The sequence below is a fragment of the Vicia villosa genome, linkage group LG1 (assembly GCF_029867415.1).
Source record: "Vicia villosa cultivar HV-30 ecotype Madison, WI linkage group LG1, Vvil1.0, whole genome shotgun sequence".
NCBI lineage: Eukaryota > Viridiplantae > Streptophyta > Magnoliopsida > Fabales > Fabaceae > Vicia > Vicia villosa.
In genome coordinates, this window is record NC_081180.1 from 62,839,066 (window position 1) to 62,853,244 (window position 14,179).

The 14,179-nt window shown below is 38.1% G+C and overlaps 1 protein-coding gene across 2 annotated transcripts; it reads right to left on the reverse strand.

The window, feature by feature from the left end:
- Positions 1 to 48: 48 nt before the first annotated feature.
- On the reverse strand, positions 49 to 9,531 carry LOC131639540 (uncharacterized). Of its 2 annotated transcripts, none has more exons than XM_058910038.1 (7): positions 4,210 to 9,531; positions 3,895 to 4,124; positions 3,709 to 3,820; positions 2,613 to 2,811; positions 2,129 to 2,470; positions 1,316 to 2,037; positions 49 to 1,086 (listed from the first exon to the last, which is right to left on the reverse strand). In XM_058910038.1, exons 1-7 carry the CDS (start codon positions 9,115 to 9,117, stop codon positions 421 to 423), a joined length of 7,179 nt encoding a protein of 2,392 aa, XP_058766021.1. In that variant the 5' UTR covers positions 9,118 to 9,531; the 3' UTR covers positions 49 to 420. The 2 variants fall into 2 exon arrangements, with proteins under 2 accessions (XP_058766021.1, XP_058766015.1); XM_058910032.1 differs by having other exon boundaries at positions 1,316 to 2,040.
- Positions 9,532 to 14,179: the final 4,648 nt, after the last annotated feature.

Below are 14,179 nucleotides of genomic sequence, written 5' to 3' on the forward strand. Positions count from 1 at the left end.
AAAAAACCAACATGATCTGAGTACAAAACTAGAAAAGAAAACTAGCAATTGCCAAAACTGATACTTATAATAATGTTAAAAATATATAAAGACATCACTAATTAATGATTCCCATACCCAAAACCCAATAAATAACTATGTTTTTTTCCTGTCAAAACAAAACCAAAGGAAGATTGTCCAAGCTTGATTGCTATTGCAAAATGACATAGTGACAACAATGACAGTGCTATCAAACCCTTCCACGGCCTTTATCAAGAAGACCGGTATATAATCAGTTGTAGCCAGCAAAAATCTCAATCTAACACTCAACCTGCCCTAACCAAAAGCTAATCAAAATTTTATTTCCGCCGGACCAATAATTAACAACAAAGATTTCCATTTTTTTCCCTTAAAATCCAGCAGTTATTGGCTGTGCACGACTTATGACACTGTAGATGACCCACTAATAGTCTGCTTTGCCACATAAATTTGTTTGACCTTTGCCGAGGAAAAGTTCTTATCCCCACCCAAAGATTGGTTTCTTCCATGGTATCTACGATGGGACCATTCACCGCCAGAACTATTTCTCTGAGAAACACCACCACCTCCTCTCTGATAATTACTGTGTCCCGAGGAATGATCATAATGCTGCTGCTGGGAAGAAACATTGATTTGTTGCGAGGGCTGAGTCCTGTACCCAGAACTTGCATTCTGGTTATTACTTTTGCTGCTATTTCCATTCTGAACATCAACTTTGGCAGCAGCATTTGTACTGGTTTTCTCAGATGGGGTCTTATTAATAATACCCTTGGACAAAGTCTTAGAAGAAGTGGAATTTGAAGTTTCCACTAATCCAAGTTCTTCAGGTAATTGGTTGACATTTACATCAGCTGCTCTAGAAAAATTCCTATCACTGTCAGAAGATGTTGAAGTCCGAGAACCAGTAAATCTTTTGACATTTAGTGACTGGTCAACCGAAGGGCCATGGCTCATCTGAGAAGTTTGAACACTTTCTTGTTGATGCAACGGCATTGATGGTGGAATAGATGAAAGTGGTGCATTAGGAACATGTGGCCATCGAGCTTGCACTGACATCTCAGTAGAATGCTGGCATAAAGTTCACACATTTGTTAGCGACTAGTACGCAAATAAAATACAACGTGAACAGGTAAATAAAAATAAAGCAGAAGAAATGAATGACTTTTAGTATCTTCTGGAATAGAAGAAATTAGAAATAACTCATTGACAAATTCCAAGCAAGAACAACTACACTACCCCTGGCACTCCAATATGTACGACAATCATCCCCAAGAGGCCAAGACAGGTAAATCTTTACCTGAAAAGGAGAAACATCATACATAGCCACTGGAGATGCCATTGGCAAAAGTGGTGAACCAGGAGCAAGATGTTGAATTTGAGAAGGCATGCTAGCAGGATTCCTCTGAGATGTCATATTCATATTGTTCATATCCCCTTCACTAGTCCCTGCTGCAGAAGTTGTAGGGATGTGTTTCCAGTCAGGCTGCTTTCCAGAGGGGATATAAGTCGTGCCCATGAAACTCAAGCCAACTTGACCAAATTGTCCAACAGGTGCAAAATGGTTATAAACAACCATGTGTGGAGGCCCTTGGACTCCTGGAATGCCTCCAGGCGGAGCAATAAAAGGTCCAGTAAATCCTGTTGGAGGACCATAAAAGGATTCCACGCCAGAATGACCCTGTTGCCAGCTCCCAATTGGCCTTGATGTTGGTGCGGTAGTTTTTTGAGGTTGCGACTGTGTTGTAGATGCAGACTCATCATGTGGTCCAAAAGCAAACACAGGACCACCCATCATAGGATTCATTTCATAGAAAGGAAAATGAGAAGGTGGGCCAGAAGGAAAATGAGGAGGGACAGCAGGAAAATGTGAGATCATCTGGCCTGATGAATTCTGAGAATTTGGTAAAGCAGGCCACAAGGAAATTGGTGGTGTCTCAACAGATAAATCAGCAGGAAGAGATACACTAAGAGGTTCCTCAGATCTAGATTGGCTAGCAGATTGTTGCTCACGACCTACTCCTGCTAGAGTAATTAATATTATTAGATATATGCCAGAAGAAACAAAAAAAAAAACTAAACTTAAGTCTTATAATGAGGGAAAAAGAATCACCTGCTACTACCCTATCAATATCTTCAGCTACAAAACTTTTAGCATCTGAAACTGAGACAGAACTAGTACCCAACCTATTTCCAACAGTTTCATCACTACCAATGGCAGCAACAGCAACAGCAGAAGCAGCTGCTTCGGCTTCAGCTTCCGCATCACAATCTTCTAAATGGCCGTGAGATTCATTACCATGCTTACCTTTCTCAAAGAAAAGACTGCAATTACTGTCCGATCCAGCAAGGTTGTGGGATATTTGCAAGTCTGATCTAGATGATCGAGGGGGGCCAATACCATGAGACACACCACGACTGCTAGGAGGAAGAACAGTTGGAGATGTCACTGCACCTGAAAACAAAAAGAAATACCATCCATAAGTAGGAAAACTTAACATCCAGAAATATTACTTCAAACTGCAAGAAAGTACTCTTTCAATGTTATTATGACAAAATAAATGACTAAACAAATTCCAATAAACTAATTTTCTCACCAAATTGAATTTTCTCTCCAGCAAGCAAGGAATTTATTGGACTGGCAGCAGATGAGAATGCTTTCTCTTTTGTCAAAACGGGTGGTGCTGGCAAGCTGGTTTCAGTAACAGAAGCTGCCATATTGGCACTAGAAGCCTGTGAATCAAACTGCTGAGGATTCATAGCCTCGTCGAGTTGTGTCTGTGTCAGCGCCATGACCTGTCATGCAATTCTTATATTCTCAACTAAAATTGAACACACAACAAAATATGACATAATAATTCAAGCTTCTCATCCATAGCATTTTATTCATTCATATAAGCAGAATGAGGCATTGATTCAATCCCTTGATAAAAATGCAATTACTTTCATAAATGGATTTAACCATTGTGATTTTTCTACCAGTTTTGCAATGTTTCAATCTCAAAATCATTGGGATTTCATCCTTCATTGAATTTAAAAATTAAAAAAAAAAAAACTGGAATAAGTATAAGAAAAAACCCATAGATAATCACCAAAGAGTGACACCCTTTATTTAAACAAAGTTGATAGGCCAGGCTAGATTTTACACTTGCTTTGCACAGTAACAGGGACGCATAGCATGTGTCAAAGAACATGAAGTACGAGAGAAATTTCTAGGAGATTGGTTAGAGTTTGTTTGGTACACAGCAGGATAAGGTTCGACTGTACAAGACATCATTATATAAGGCCTAGTTGTTAAGACGGATAAAAAATTAAGAGAAAATAGGATATGCACGTCAACCAATCACAATCATGCATTCCACCAAATCAAACTGTAATTTTTAAGTTAGTGGTATGACATAGCTGAGTGATGTATTCCTATTGGACAAGAATGTAAAACTATTATACAATGTCGATGCATAACCATTAAACTCAAAAATTTAATAGTATGCAGTGTAAATTTAATAGTATGCAGTGTTTTGTCCAACAACGTAAAATGTAGTTGAAATTGATGGCGGACCATGTCTGAAAGCCAAATTATTATATATGAGGGATTTAATGTAAGCATTGAAGTAAAAAAGCACAAGAGATAATTAGAAATTATGGCATTTTCATTGCCATTGTAATCTTAAAAAGGGAAGTGTGAGTTCAAACCTGCTGGCTAATTTGCACATTGCCCCAAGAGCCCAAAGATGTCTGAACATTTTCATGGACCTTGTTCTTGCTTTCACGACCAGAAACTGATGGGAGGCTTGTATGAAGTGATCTGTAAAATGAAAAATAAGATTGATGTTTCTTGTACAGTTACAGCCATATGAGCATTTACAAGACTGCAACTACCTGTTAGTTTGAGATCTTAGATCAGGCTGGGCATCAATTTTCGTAGTAGGCGTGCCTATAGGAGGTAGTGCCTGGGACAGTAAGTTTGAATTATATCCAGATGAGGAATCACTCTTTGTCATCCGGTGCCCATCAGCAGCAGCAGACACTTCTCCGGTAGAAATGGATCCTTTGCTTGAATTGGCCATGGTCACGGTACTTTGTGTGGCGGAACGGGTTTTCCGTGGCAGCTAGTATGAAACAAAAACACAAATATAAAAGATGAACTATAAAATAAGATTATGCAGATAGATAGGAACTGAGATGGTTATATACCTTTGCAACACGAGATTTAGCCTTGATTTCTTTCTCTCTTTGCTCCCGCCTATCATTTATCATTTGCCTCTTTGACCTGACCTCTATGAAGTCATCTTCATCACTGGGAGCTTCAATTCCAGGTTGCTCAAACACACGTATAATTCCACTTTGTAATGGAGCATCAACATCTTCCTCAGAACACAAGTTTCTTTTGAGATTACTCTGCCCAGAATGTGAAATGCTCTGAGCCTTAGTTGATTCTTTTCCTTCAACCCTCTCAGCTCTGCTTCCAGAATCCATGCCATGTGAACTTTCTCCCATTGATTCTATTGGCTGTTTTCCCATTTTATTGGTGAAAGACTTCCTAGATCCAGTTCTTCCAGACATGCCAATTCCCCTTCCAGTGGCATTTGACTGATGGTCCAACCCAAAATGATCAGTTGGAAAAGAATTTGTAGGCTGCCTCTTATCCGCACTTTCCCGAACTCGGAACTCGGTGCGTTGTGTATTCCTATTAGGCCTCCTCATAAATCCTCTGGAGTCTGCTCGATTAACCCTGGGAGCTGGACCTGTGCCTGGACCTGGAGCTGATGATTTTGAGCTTGAAGTTTTTACTGTATAGACATATCTCTGTCCTCTACCACCAGATACAGGAAACCGTGCTTTTGACTCCATTAAATCTTTCTCTTCTGAAACTGAATGAAGAAGTGCATCTTTATGAGGCTGAACCTCTGAGTGTTTAGCATTGGATGAAGTGCTGCTGCTCTTTCCAACTACATTTTGGCTCCCACGCTTGTCCAATTGGAAACTAGAAGCAGTCCTTGAGCTATTATTAACATCACGGGGAGGAGCATTAATTTGTCCCTGCTTTATTCCAGCCAAATTTTCTGCATTTTCACTTGGCAGTGAACCATGAGATAAACTTCTTGAATTACCTGGTTGGCCAAGAACAGACTGATGCCTGATATCATTTTTAATAAACGGCTCAGAAGATACTGGACCACTTTGAACTGGCATTTGGCTTCCAGAGTTATGATTAAAAGGGAAACCAGATGGGATATTAGGCTGAACAAACGACATTGATTGAGGACCTAGAGGCATCATCCCTTGTGATACAGGAGATGAATACCTAAGCTGGCCAAATTGAAATAAAGGAGGTTGTGATGGGTGCATGTGATGAGTGAGGGGAGCACCAACCTGCGGATGCAGATGAAGTGGCATCTGTATAGAACCTATTTGTATGGCTGGTACTGGAGAGGGTATCAATGATGGACCAGAAAAAAGACCAAATTGAAGCTTAATGGGTAACTCAGCTTGACCTGGAGCAGCAGACGTAACAATTTGACCCGAAGATGTGTAGTGTGGGCCAATAATAACTGAAGATGGTGTACTATGATTGGCAGAGAAGCCAATAGAAGCTTCCACATTACCCAAACTATCAGATGCAACATTTGGAGGTTGCTTTTCTGATTCCTGGAATAAAGTAGAAGAACTATTGAGATTTACCTGAGAGGTATCGTCAACATGTTGAAGGACTTTGCCATCATTGTGTGAATTGTCAAAAGGTGCTTCGAGACTGATGTCAGAAGCCTGCTGTATCCTTTCAAACTCCTCATTTGGCATCCCAACCTGAACACCCTCATCAAACCCTAATACAAGGTTATCCATCAAGTGTGGCAATTCTTTTTCTTGCAAATGCATATTTTCAAAATTCTGGTGGAGGCCAGCATTATCATCTCCTTCATGCACTTCCTCTTCTTCCCGGTAATCTCCATCTTCATCATATTCTTCTTGTTCCTGGAGCTGCTCGTTATTCTCAGTAGCCCATTCATCATCATCGCCACTAGAGACAGCACATGAAGTAACTACGTTCTCTTTACCATCTGCCGCAGGTGTTGCAATGGATTCATTATCTGGAACTGATACAGGGCCGTTTTTGTTTTCTTCAGAAGCCACTATTGCAGAAGAGTCTCCAGAGTCATCTAGATCATCGTGAGAAAGATGTGTTGGTGAACTGGGGGGGCTTGAAACAGAGAGTGAAGATTGAGAATCACACCTAGGTGTGGCCTCCACTTTATGGTCCTCATTCTCAGCAACCTCTTGGAGGGGTTTGACTATTTCAGGTTGCCCATGATTCCCATTGTCATAACCAGTTGGCATTGTAGAGTCACTCCTCGTTGTCTGATTATACGGTATCTCACTTTCTAGGAATGCAGAAGGAGCGTTGTGTTCATTTCCACTCCTGTAAGTTCTGTGAACTGAAGCAAGCGGAGGGGGGAGAACACGCGGCTGCCTAACAGAATACCGGGACCTCCCCAAGGCATAAGGTCCATCTGATTCAGAGTTCTGGTAAGGACGGTCAGGGAATGGAGGAAATGCATTGCCACGGGGACGATTCTGTGCCCAACCATCAAATCTTTCAACAAAATTTTCATTAAAATCAGAATGCACATCTGTATTTCTGCCAACATGATCTACATCTGCAGGTTGATTCCACCTTGGGGCTTTAACATGAGCATATTCATCTAAATGAGTCTCTGAAATCCCTCCTTTATAGTATGTCCTTGAAGACATTAATCCAGTACCACCATTATATTCTTTCCTCATAAATGGCTTTCCACCGATAGATGAGTCTCTACGAGGACTGTTGTGACTATTTTCTTGATCCTGTGAATAGAATGCCGGGCTACTCCAGCTCTCATATCCATCTCTTCTCCATGAATTAACTGGTTTGCCTCTATCAACGAAGGTGGAAGACAAATCTCTAGGAAAATGAGACCTAGAACCCATCTCCAGTGGTCTATTCACACTTGATGAATCAGAAGATGCCGAAGTTAATATCCTGTCCACCATTCTTTCACTATCCTCCCAATCACCTACATCCGTAGCCCTGGATGCATCTCTTTCATTCACATTTCCAGGCATTTTCTCGTCCACAATAACTGGAGCATTATGGTAACCTTTGGCTGCTTCAGCCTGCCGCCTAGCAATCTTTTGCTCCAGTTCTAAAAGCTTTTGTTTAGCAGCTTGTTTCCTCCTCTCCTCTTCTAACTGCAATCTTTGTTTCTCTTCTTCCCTTGCTAGTCTCTGCTCTTCAGCCTTCTGCAAAGCTTCAATCCTATCTTGTTCTGCCCTCCATGCTGCCTCTCTTGCTTCTTCCTCCAACCTTCTTTGCCTATCTTCCTGTTCTCTAGCAAGTCTTATTCTTTCCTCCTCTTCTCTGCGAGCAAACTCCACTGCCCTTTCTTGCTCTTCAATGATTCTCTGCCGCTCTTGTTCTTGCAGTCTCTGAACCCTTTCAAGCTCAGCCTCAAAAGATTCTCTAGCAGGATCATGGAAATCAGTTTGTTTGAGTACATCCTTCTTCTTCTTCACCACCCCGACAAGACCTGTTGAAAAAATATCCTTCCCATCAAAAGCAGAAGCTCCAAAATCTTCCCCGTAAGTCTTTTCATTCTTTGGTAAATTACGTTTTTCTCTGCCAAAATTAAGCAAAGGATCATTAACAGAAAGCCCTTTACCACCCAAAGAAAATGAAGACTTCGACACCGAGCTCTGAGAAGAATCAACTCTATTCCTATTATATTGATCAGCACCAACATGCCGATGATCACGCATCCCATTTCGTTCACCATAAGATTGTGCCATATTATTCCAAGGTTGTTTCACACCTTGACCATACCCTGCATCCCTCCTTCCAGAATCATCATGAACAACCTCTCTAAAAGGGGACGAATTATACTTATTATCCTTCCCTGCATCTTTATTTCCACTGGAAGGCCTTGCATTCCCACCAACACCATTCTTATCATTCCCAGCAGCATCTTTCACACCAAACCCATCTTTCGAAATAGTTGAACTCCTCCATGATGAGGAACTAGAGGAATTCCCTTCCCTTCCTGGCATTCTATCATAAGGGTCCATCTTAGGAACTTCACTAGAAGAAACCTTACCAGCTTCATTGCCCCGCAGCTGTCCCCTCTTATCAAAACCAGTACCATACTTTTGTGGCACAATGCCAATCCGAGGCATATCAAAATCCCAAAAAGCATCACTTTTTGAGAAACCATGATCCCTTCCCTCTCTACTCCGCTCAGTGAAACCATGACCAGTATCACGCTCATCATCAGCCCAATCAAATCTAGGGTTCAACCTTACCAGAGGCAAAGGACCTGGAAAAAACTCATCCTGACTCATCCCACCTCTGTTTTGATTCGGCCCTCGGGAGCCAATAAAACCTCTATTCTCGCGACCATTCTCAACTGGAAAATTCCCAGTGCCATGAACATTGTATCGGGCGTTCACATTAACATGCGAAAAAGCATTAGCACTACCATTAGCATCTGCGTCCACCTCCTTACTCTTCTGCTCAACAGATACATTCTCATTAGCATAATTCTTAGGCTTTTGATTCAAATTCTCTTGGATCTTCTGATTCTGGCTAGGCCCAGGTGCAGGAGGCACCAACGTAGCACGTAAAGAAGGAAAATCCTCTCCTCTCAACACCGCTGAGGAAACAGACGGAGGAGCAACTGGTCCAACCGCCTTGGCAACAGACCGCGGCACATCCTCCTGAAAAATCTGCTCTTTCTCTTGCAAAACCACAGCAGCGGGCTTCGTCCAACCCATCCCTGAAGAAGAAGGTCTCGAACCGTTTCCTGAACCAGCTCCCCCGGCTTGACCTCCTCCCGATCCAAGAGAATCAAACCGTTCATGTTCCTTCCGCAATGAAGGAAGGTTCAAGGGGGGTGGAACAGAAAGCTTCGCCCCCACCTTCTGCGAGCTTCGAGGCCTCGAAAGGAGCGCCATGCCCCCACCCGTACCAGCGGGCCGTGCCGCCGTTCGGGTGGATCCAATAGCGGCGGAGTTTTGTCCATACGACTTGTTGAGATTCACAGACACATACTTGGTGCCGGAATTTGCCATCGCAGTCGCACCGCAAGTGTGAATCGCCAAAGCATGAAAACCCTAACCCTTATTATTACTTCTCCTCGTGATCTGATTTGTGGATGATCGAATCAAAAAAGGCTAACCCTATCTCCAACAATGATGACCGAAATCAATGCTTCAAATTTGACCGATCGAGGTTCGATCGATCTCTGATTGTTCTTTTTTTACAATTAGGGTTAGTGTGATGTGAATTAGGGTTTGAATTGAAAGGGGGGAGTAGGTTAAGAGAGTAACCTCCGGGGGCGTAAAATAGAGCGCAGCGGTGGTTACGAGCGCGGCGAATGGGAGAAGCCCTACTCTCTAATTTGTAGAAGCGGGGTAAGAGGGAGAAAAAGAGAGAAAATAGGAAAATGAAGTTTACAATGAACGAGCTCAACGAGTAGACCAAACTAACTTTTCTGTCTTCGTGTTTTGAACCCTAATTTTTTAGATATTTATGTTTTTGCCACATTGTCCTTTCCACGTGATATATAATCAACGTCACTTTACTATGTGCTATTATATGTATATAGTAATATATTATAAGTATTTAAATAATAAAAATAATTCGAATATATGCTAAAAGATGCCTTTCTATCTTAAATTCAGTACTAAGCAAGCAATATTATTACAAAATTATAAATATTTCATTTTTTTATAATTATCTTTAAAAATAATCCATAAATGACTATGATGTGTTCTCTAATAATATATTATTATTGTCATTGATAAAAAAAATCTATTTTGCTTTTTGAGAAGAAAACAATGAATTTCAACTAAATTTTAAAAGAAATTGAAAACAATGAATTGGAATGATTTAATTTCTACTTTAACTGCTTTTTCTTTGAATAAGAAATAAAATATAATTAAAATAAATAAATTAATAATTTGAATATATATATATATATATATATATATATATATATATATATATATATATATATATATATATATATATATAATGATTTAATTTCTACTTTAACTGCTTTTTCTTTGAATAAGAAATAAAATATAATTAAAATAAATAAATTAATAATTTGAATATATATATATATATATATATATATATATATATATATATATATATATATATATATATATAAAGGTTCTAGAGAAAAAATTTATATAATAAGAAAAATTATAATTACAATAAAAAATAATCAAATAAATAAAATATATTTTAGACCAAAAATCCATTTAATTTAAATAAAATAAAATAATTTGAATTAAATTATATTCTAAATTATATTTTTTTTCTCTTTTTATGACATACTTACGAAATTAGTTCCTCGTTTGTTTTTAAATAGTAATTTTCATTAGGATGTCAATTTGCATCTGTTAATGGAAATCCATGTGAGAATTATCTGTTTGGAGCATCGACAAGGATAGAGGGAAAAGTTCTCCTGGTGACACTTTGGGGCGGGGATTAGGAAAGTACACTCCGCCCTGTGGATTCCCCGACTCCAACCATATTATTTAACTTTCATATTTTATATATTATATAATTATAAAAGTTTACATATTAATGTATTAGAAAATGAAGAGTCATTAGTGTAACATTTTATTTTTATGTGTTATTAGGGGTGGCAAAGCGGGCGGTCCGCCCTATTTAGACTCGCCCCGTTTAAGCCCGTCCAAAAATGAGGCAGGGCTGAACGGGCTAACTTAAATGTCCGAGCTCAAAAGTCAAGTCTGCCCCGTTTACTTACAAGTTGATGGGTCGACCCGTCTATTTTTATTTTTTTTCATTTTATAATTTTATTTACTACATAGTTTACAATTTTTTTTATTATTACCAAAGAGGTCGATAAAAGATTTTTTTAACAACGCACAATAGAACTTCAACATGTCTTAAAGATCAATCGCAACAAAAAAAATAAAATAAACTCAAGCACGAAAAGGTATCAAAATAAATAAATAATACATATCATCTTAATCTAATTTAAAAACTAACTATTAAAAGAACTCAATTAAGAATTTACACAAGACAAATAGTAATAACAATTATATTGCATAATACATCACAATAAATAAAATAATAATGCATAAAATATCAGCACCTGGCTTTCTCGCTGTTTACATCATATAGACTGTTATATTAACTTGATTTCTTAATAGTTAAATCCTAAATTTGTCACACGTTTACACTAATTAAATCCTTCATTTTCTTAAAATCAACATCTATTTCTAAGGAAAACATGTGAGCTGATGTATTAATTAAGAACATAATAATTACGCATGTCATACAATTGTTCTTTTATTTCAAGTTTTTTCAATCAACATATGTATTAGAAAGTTATAGAAAGAACGTTACAATTATAATTCAATTTGTATGTATAATAATTTAGAATACAATTCAATCAACATAATCTTAAGAGAAATATGTTGTTTTTACAGTTAAAGTTGTTTTAATTCTAAATAAAAAATAAAAAGTTTTAACAAAAAGCCCGCAGGCAAAACCCGTCATGTAACGCCTCAGACTGCTTTCAGGATGATCGACTGACCCCACAAACCAACACTGGTCTTTTCAACATGCTTTGACCTCACTCGCACGCTTTTCGGGAAACTTCCCAAAAGGTCACTCATCCCATAATTGCTCTAAGTCAAGCACGCTTAACTATGGAGTTCTTATGGAACGGACTACCGAAAAGAATATGCATCTTGTTGGTATAGGTAGTACCCATCAATTCTTATAAGCTTTCCTTCAACCATGCAGTCGCAAACCTGCACGGCCTAAGGATCCCTCTCATTCCGATGTGGCGACCACCATTTCCCTCTTCGGTCTCAGGTGTTCCATGCGGTGCAGCCACCCCTCGCCTTTTTCGGACTCGGGTGTTACATCGCCGCCGTAATTAAGATTAGAGCCAACATTCAAGATCACTAGTCTATCAACTGCATCCATTTCTGGTTTCCAAACACAACAATAATGTCGTCTATGTGAAATGACTTCCAATTCCTACAATTTCCTCAATTTTAGACCCAGTTTCTGACTTACCAATTTGTTACCTCCTTAGGTTACCAAATTGGAAACACATTCAACCTTCAATTTCAATAATTTTTATGTATACACGTTCACTTTTCAATTTCATCGTTCATATCTCCCTCAGATCTTAGGATAAAAAATGCTCAAAAGTAAACATGGAGATTTATCTTGTCTATTTGATTAATCATTATTTCCGCTTTAATTCCTCTCCATCAAGATCTCCAATTTCCTCAAAAACTCCACAGTATAGCAAAAGGAAGAATCTAAACTCTAGATCTAGGGTTACAGTGAGGTCTAAAGGTGACTTCCATGAAGGTCGGGACATAAATTTTCAATTCGCCTCCCAACCTAACATCATCCTCGTGTTTCCCTTTTATCGAGGCGCTTATCGAGGTGTCGACTGTTGGGCGAGAATATGGAGTAGGAAAATAATCTAGAGGGGGTGATTAGACCCCAAAAAAACTTCAAATGATTTTCCAAAAATAGAATATCAAAAATTACACGCAAAAGGTTTAAAATGAAACTAAGAGAATTGTATTTTATTGGATATTGATCACGTCGACAAATACACAATTTAAAAAGCTCACAGATTGTTCAATAATGAATAATTGAATGATTTTATATTATAGAAGATGTGTTCTATACGATATTTTAATTATGATTGGATTCTAACAATTCTAGTTCCACATAATTTAATCACCACTAAAGTTCAATTAGGCACCAATTCTAACAAAACCTAACCTTACATAATAAATTTCTACCAATTGAATAAACGATAAACTATGTTAAGAATCGAAAATGTAACCATGCAATATCCAATGAAAATGTAAATGCAAGACTGAGATAGAAAGTACATTGGGATATATAGTGGTTCGACGTTCGTCCTCGTTTTGCCTGCTACACTCTTCAATGGTTTCCCATTGGAACTTGCTTTGTTCCCTTTTTTTATTTTGACAAATATTGCAAGAGTTCATACAATCACTAATTCATAGTAGTCCTAAGAAAAATAAATTTCCTATTTGGATCTTGACTTGTATACAACATAATGCCAAACTCTTCTGCGTAATCTTTATTCGATTCACACTTCTAGAATCTTCCAGCTTCACCAATCTGCTCAGAGTATTCGTGTGTAGCAATCACCCCCTTGATCCTAATGACTTCTTGAGCGATGAACTATCTGAAGATTTGAGAAAAACTCCACCTTGTCTGTAACCTTCCACACAGTCACTACTAAGGTTATCTGGAGAGAAGAACCTCATTCTTTTCACTGGAATTTGTCAGCACGTACCAATGATAACATCCTCAATCTTGCAAGCTACCTGAAAATCTTAAACAAATCTCTCCAAGAACGAGAATTTTCAAGATGACGTCTCCCTAAATCAATTACAAATCTCTTATTATTAAGATCTAAAATCAAACCAGGGGTTGAATATGAAACAATTTTTCGTTGCAAGGGTTTTTTTTAATTTAAAAAATGAGAGGGTGTTGATTTTACAAAATCACAATGCAAAATATTGTAAAGTTGTGTTTGGAAAATAATGAAAAAAAGATTTTGTATTTGCTTGAGATTAAACACATAAATGGATGGAAAAAGCAACATTATGCTGCTTTTTACTGTGCTAATAAACTAAAAAACTTATTGTTAGACGATAGGCTACGGTCTAGAGGTGGGGGTGAATCAATCGCAAATGAAATTTTCTTATTTAAAATTGTGTTTTAAAAATTATTTAACTATGGCAAGCAGACACAATCCCGGACGACAATCGTCTATCCCAAACCGTTATCGAAAAGATATGATATGCATAAAACCTAATAGAATGTATTCAATTGATGAGAAATTTAATCAATATATTTTCAACATTAACATTTGATTAAACCCACACACTGATAATCAATTTCCACTGAAATATCAAATAAGAACTTGACTTAATCAATCTGTCAAACACTTGATGTGCAATCAATTCTATTCATATTTCTATTTGATTTTGTTGAAGTGGAAAACTAATTGCAATCCTATAGATTACAATCAACTCAACAAAAACAGCTTGCAAAATTATTAAACAAATAGATTATCTC

What these genes read in the sequence shown, in the direction of transcription:
- LOC131639540 (XM_058910032.1), bottom strand. Translation starts at nt 9,117, where the DNA reads ATGGCAAATTCCGGCACCAAGTATGTGTCTGTGAATCTCAACAAGTCG. An exon ending in CTAAGATCTCAAACTAACAG is followed by an intron (nt 3,821 to 3,894) that starts GTAGTTGCAGTC and finishes TTCATTTTACAG; the next exon opens with ATCACTTCATACAAGCCTCC. An exon ending in ATGTGCAAATTAGCCAGCAG is followed by an intron (nt 2,812 to 3,708) that starts GTTTGAACTCAC and finishes ATTGCATGACAG; the next exon opens with GTCATGGCGCTGACACAGAC.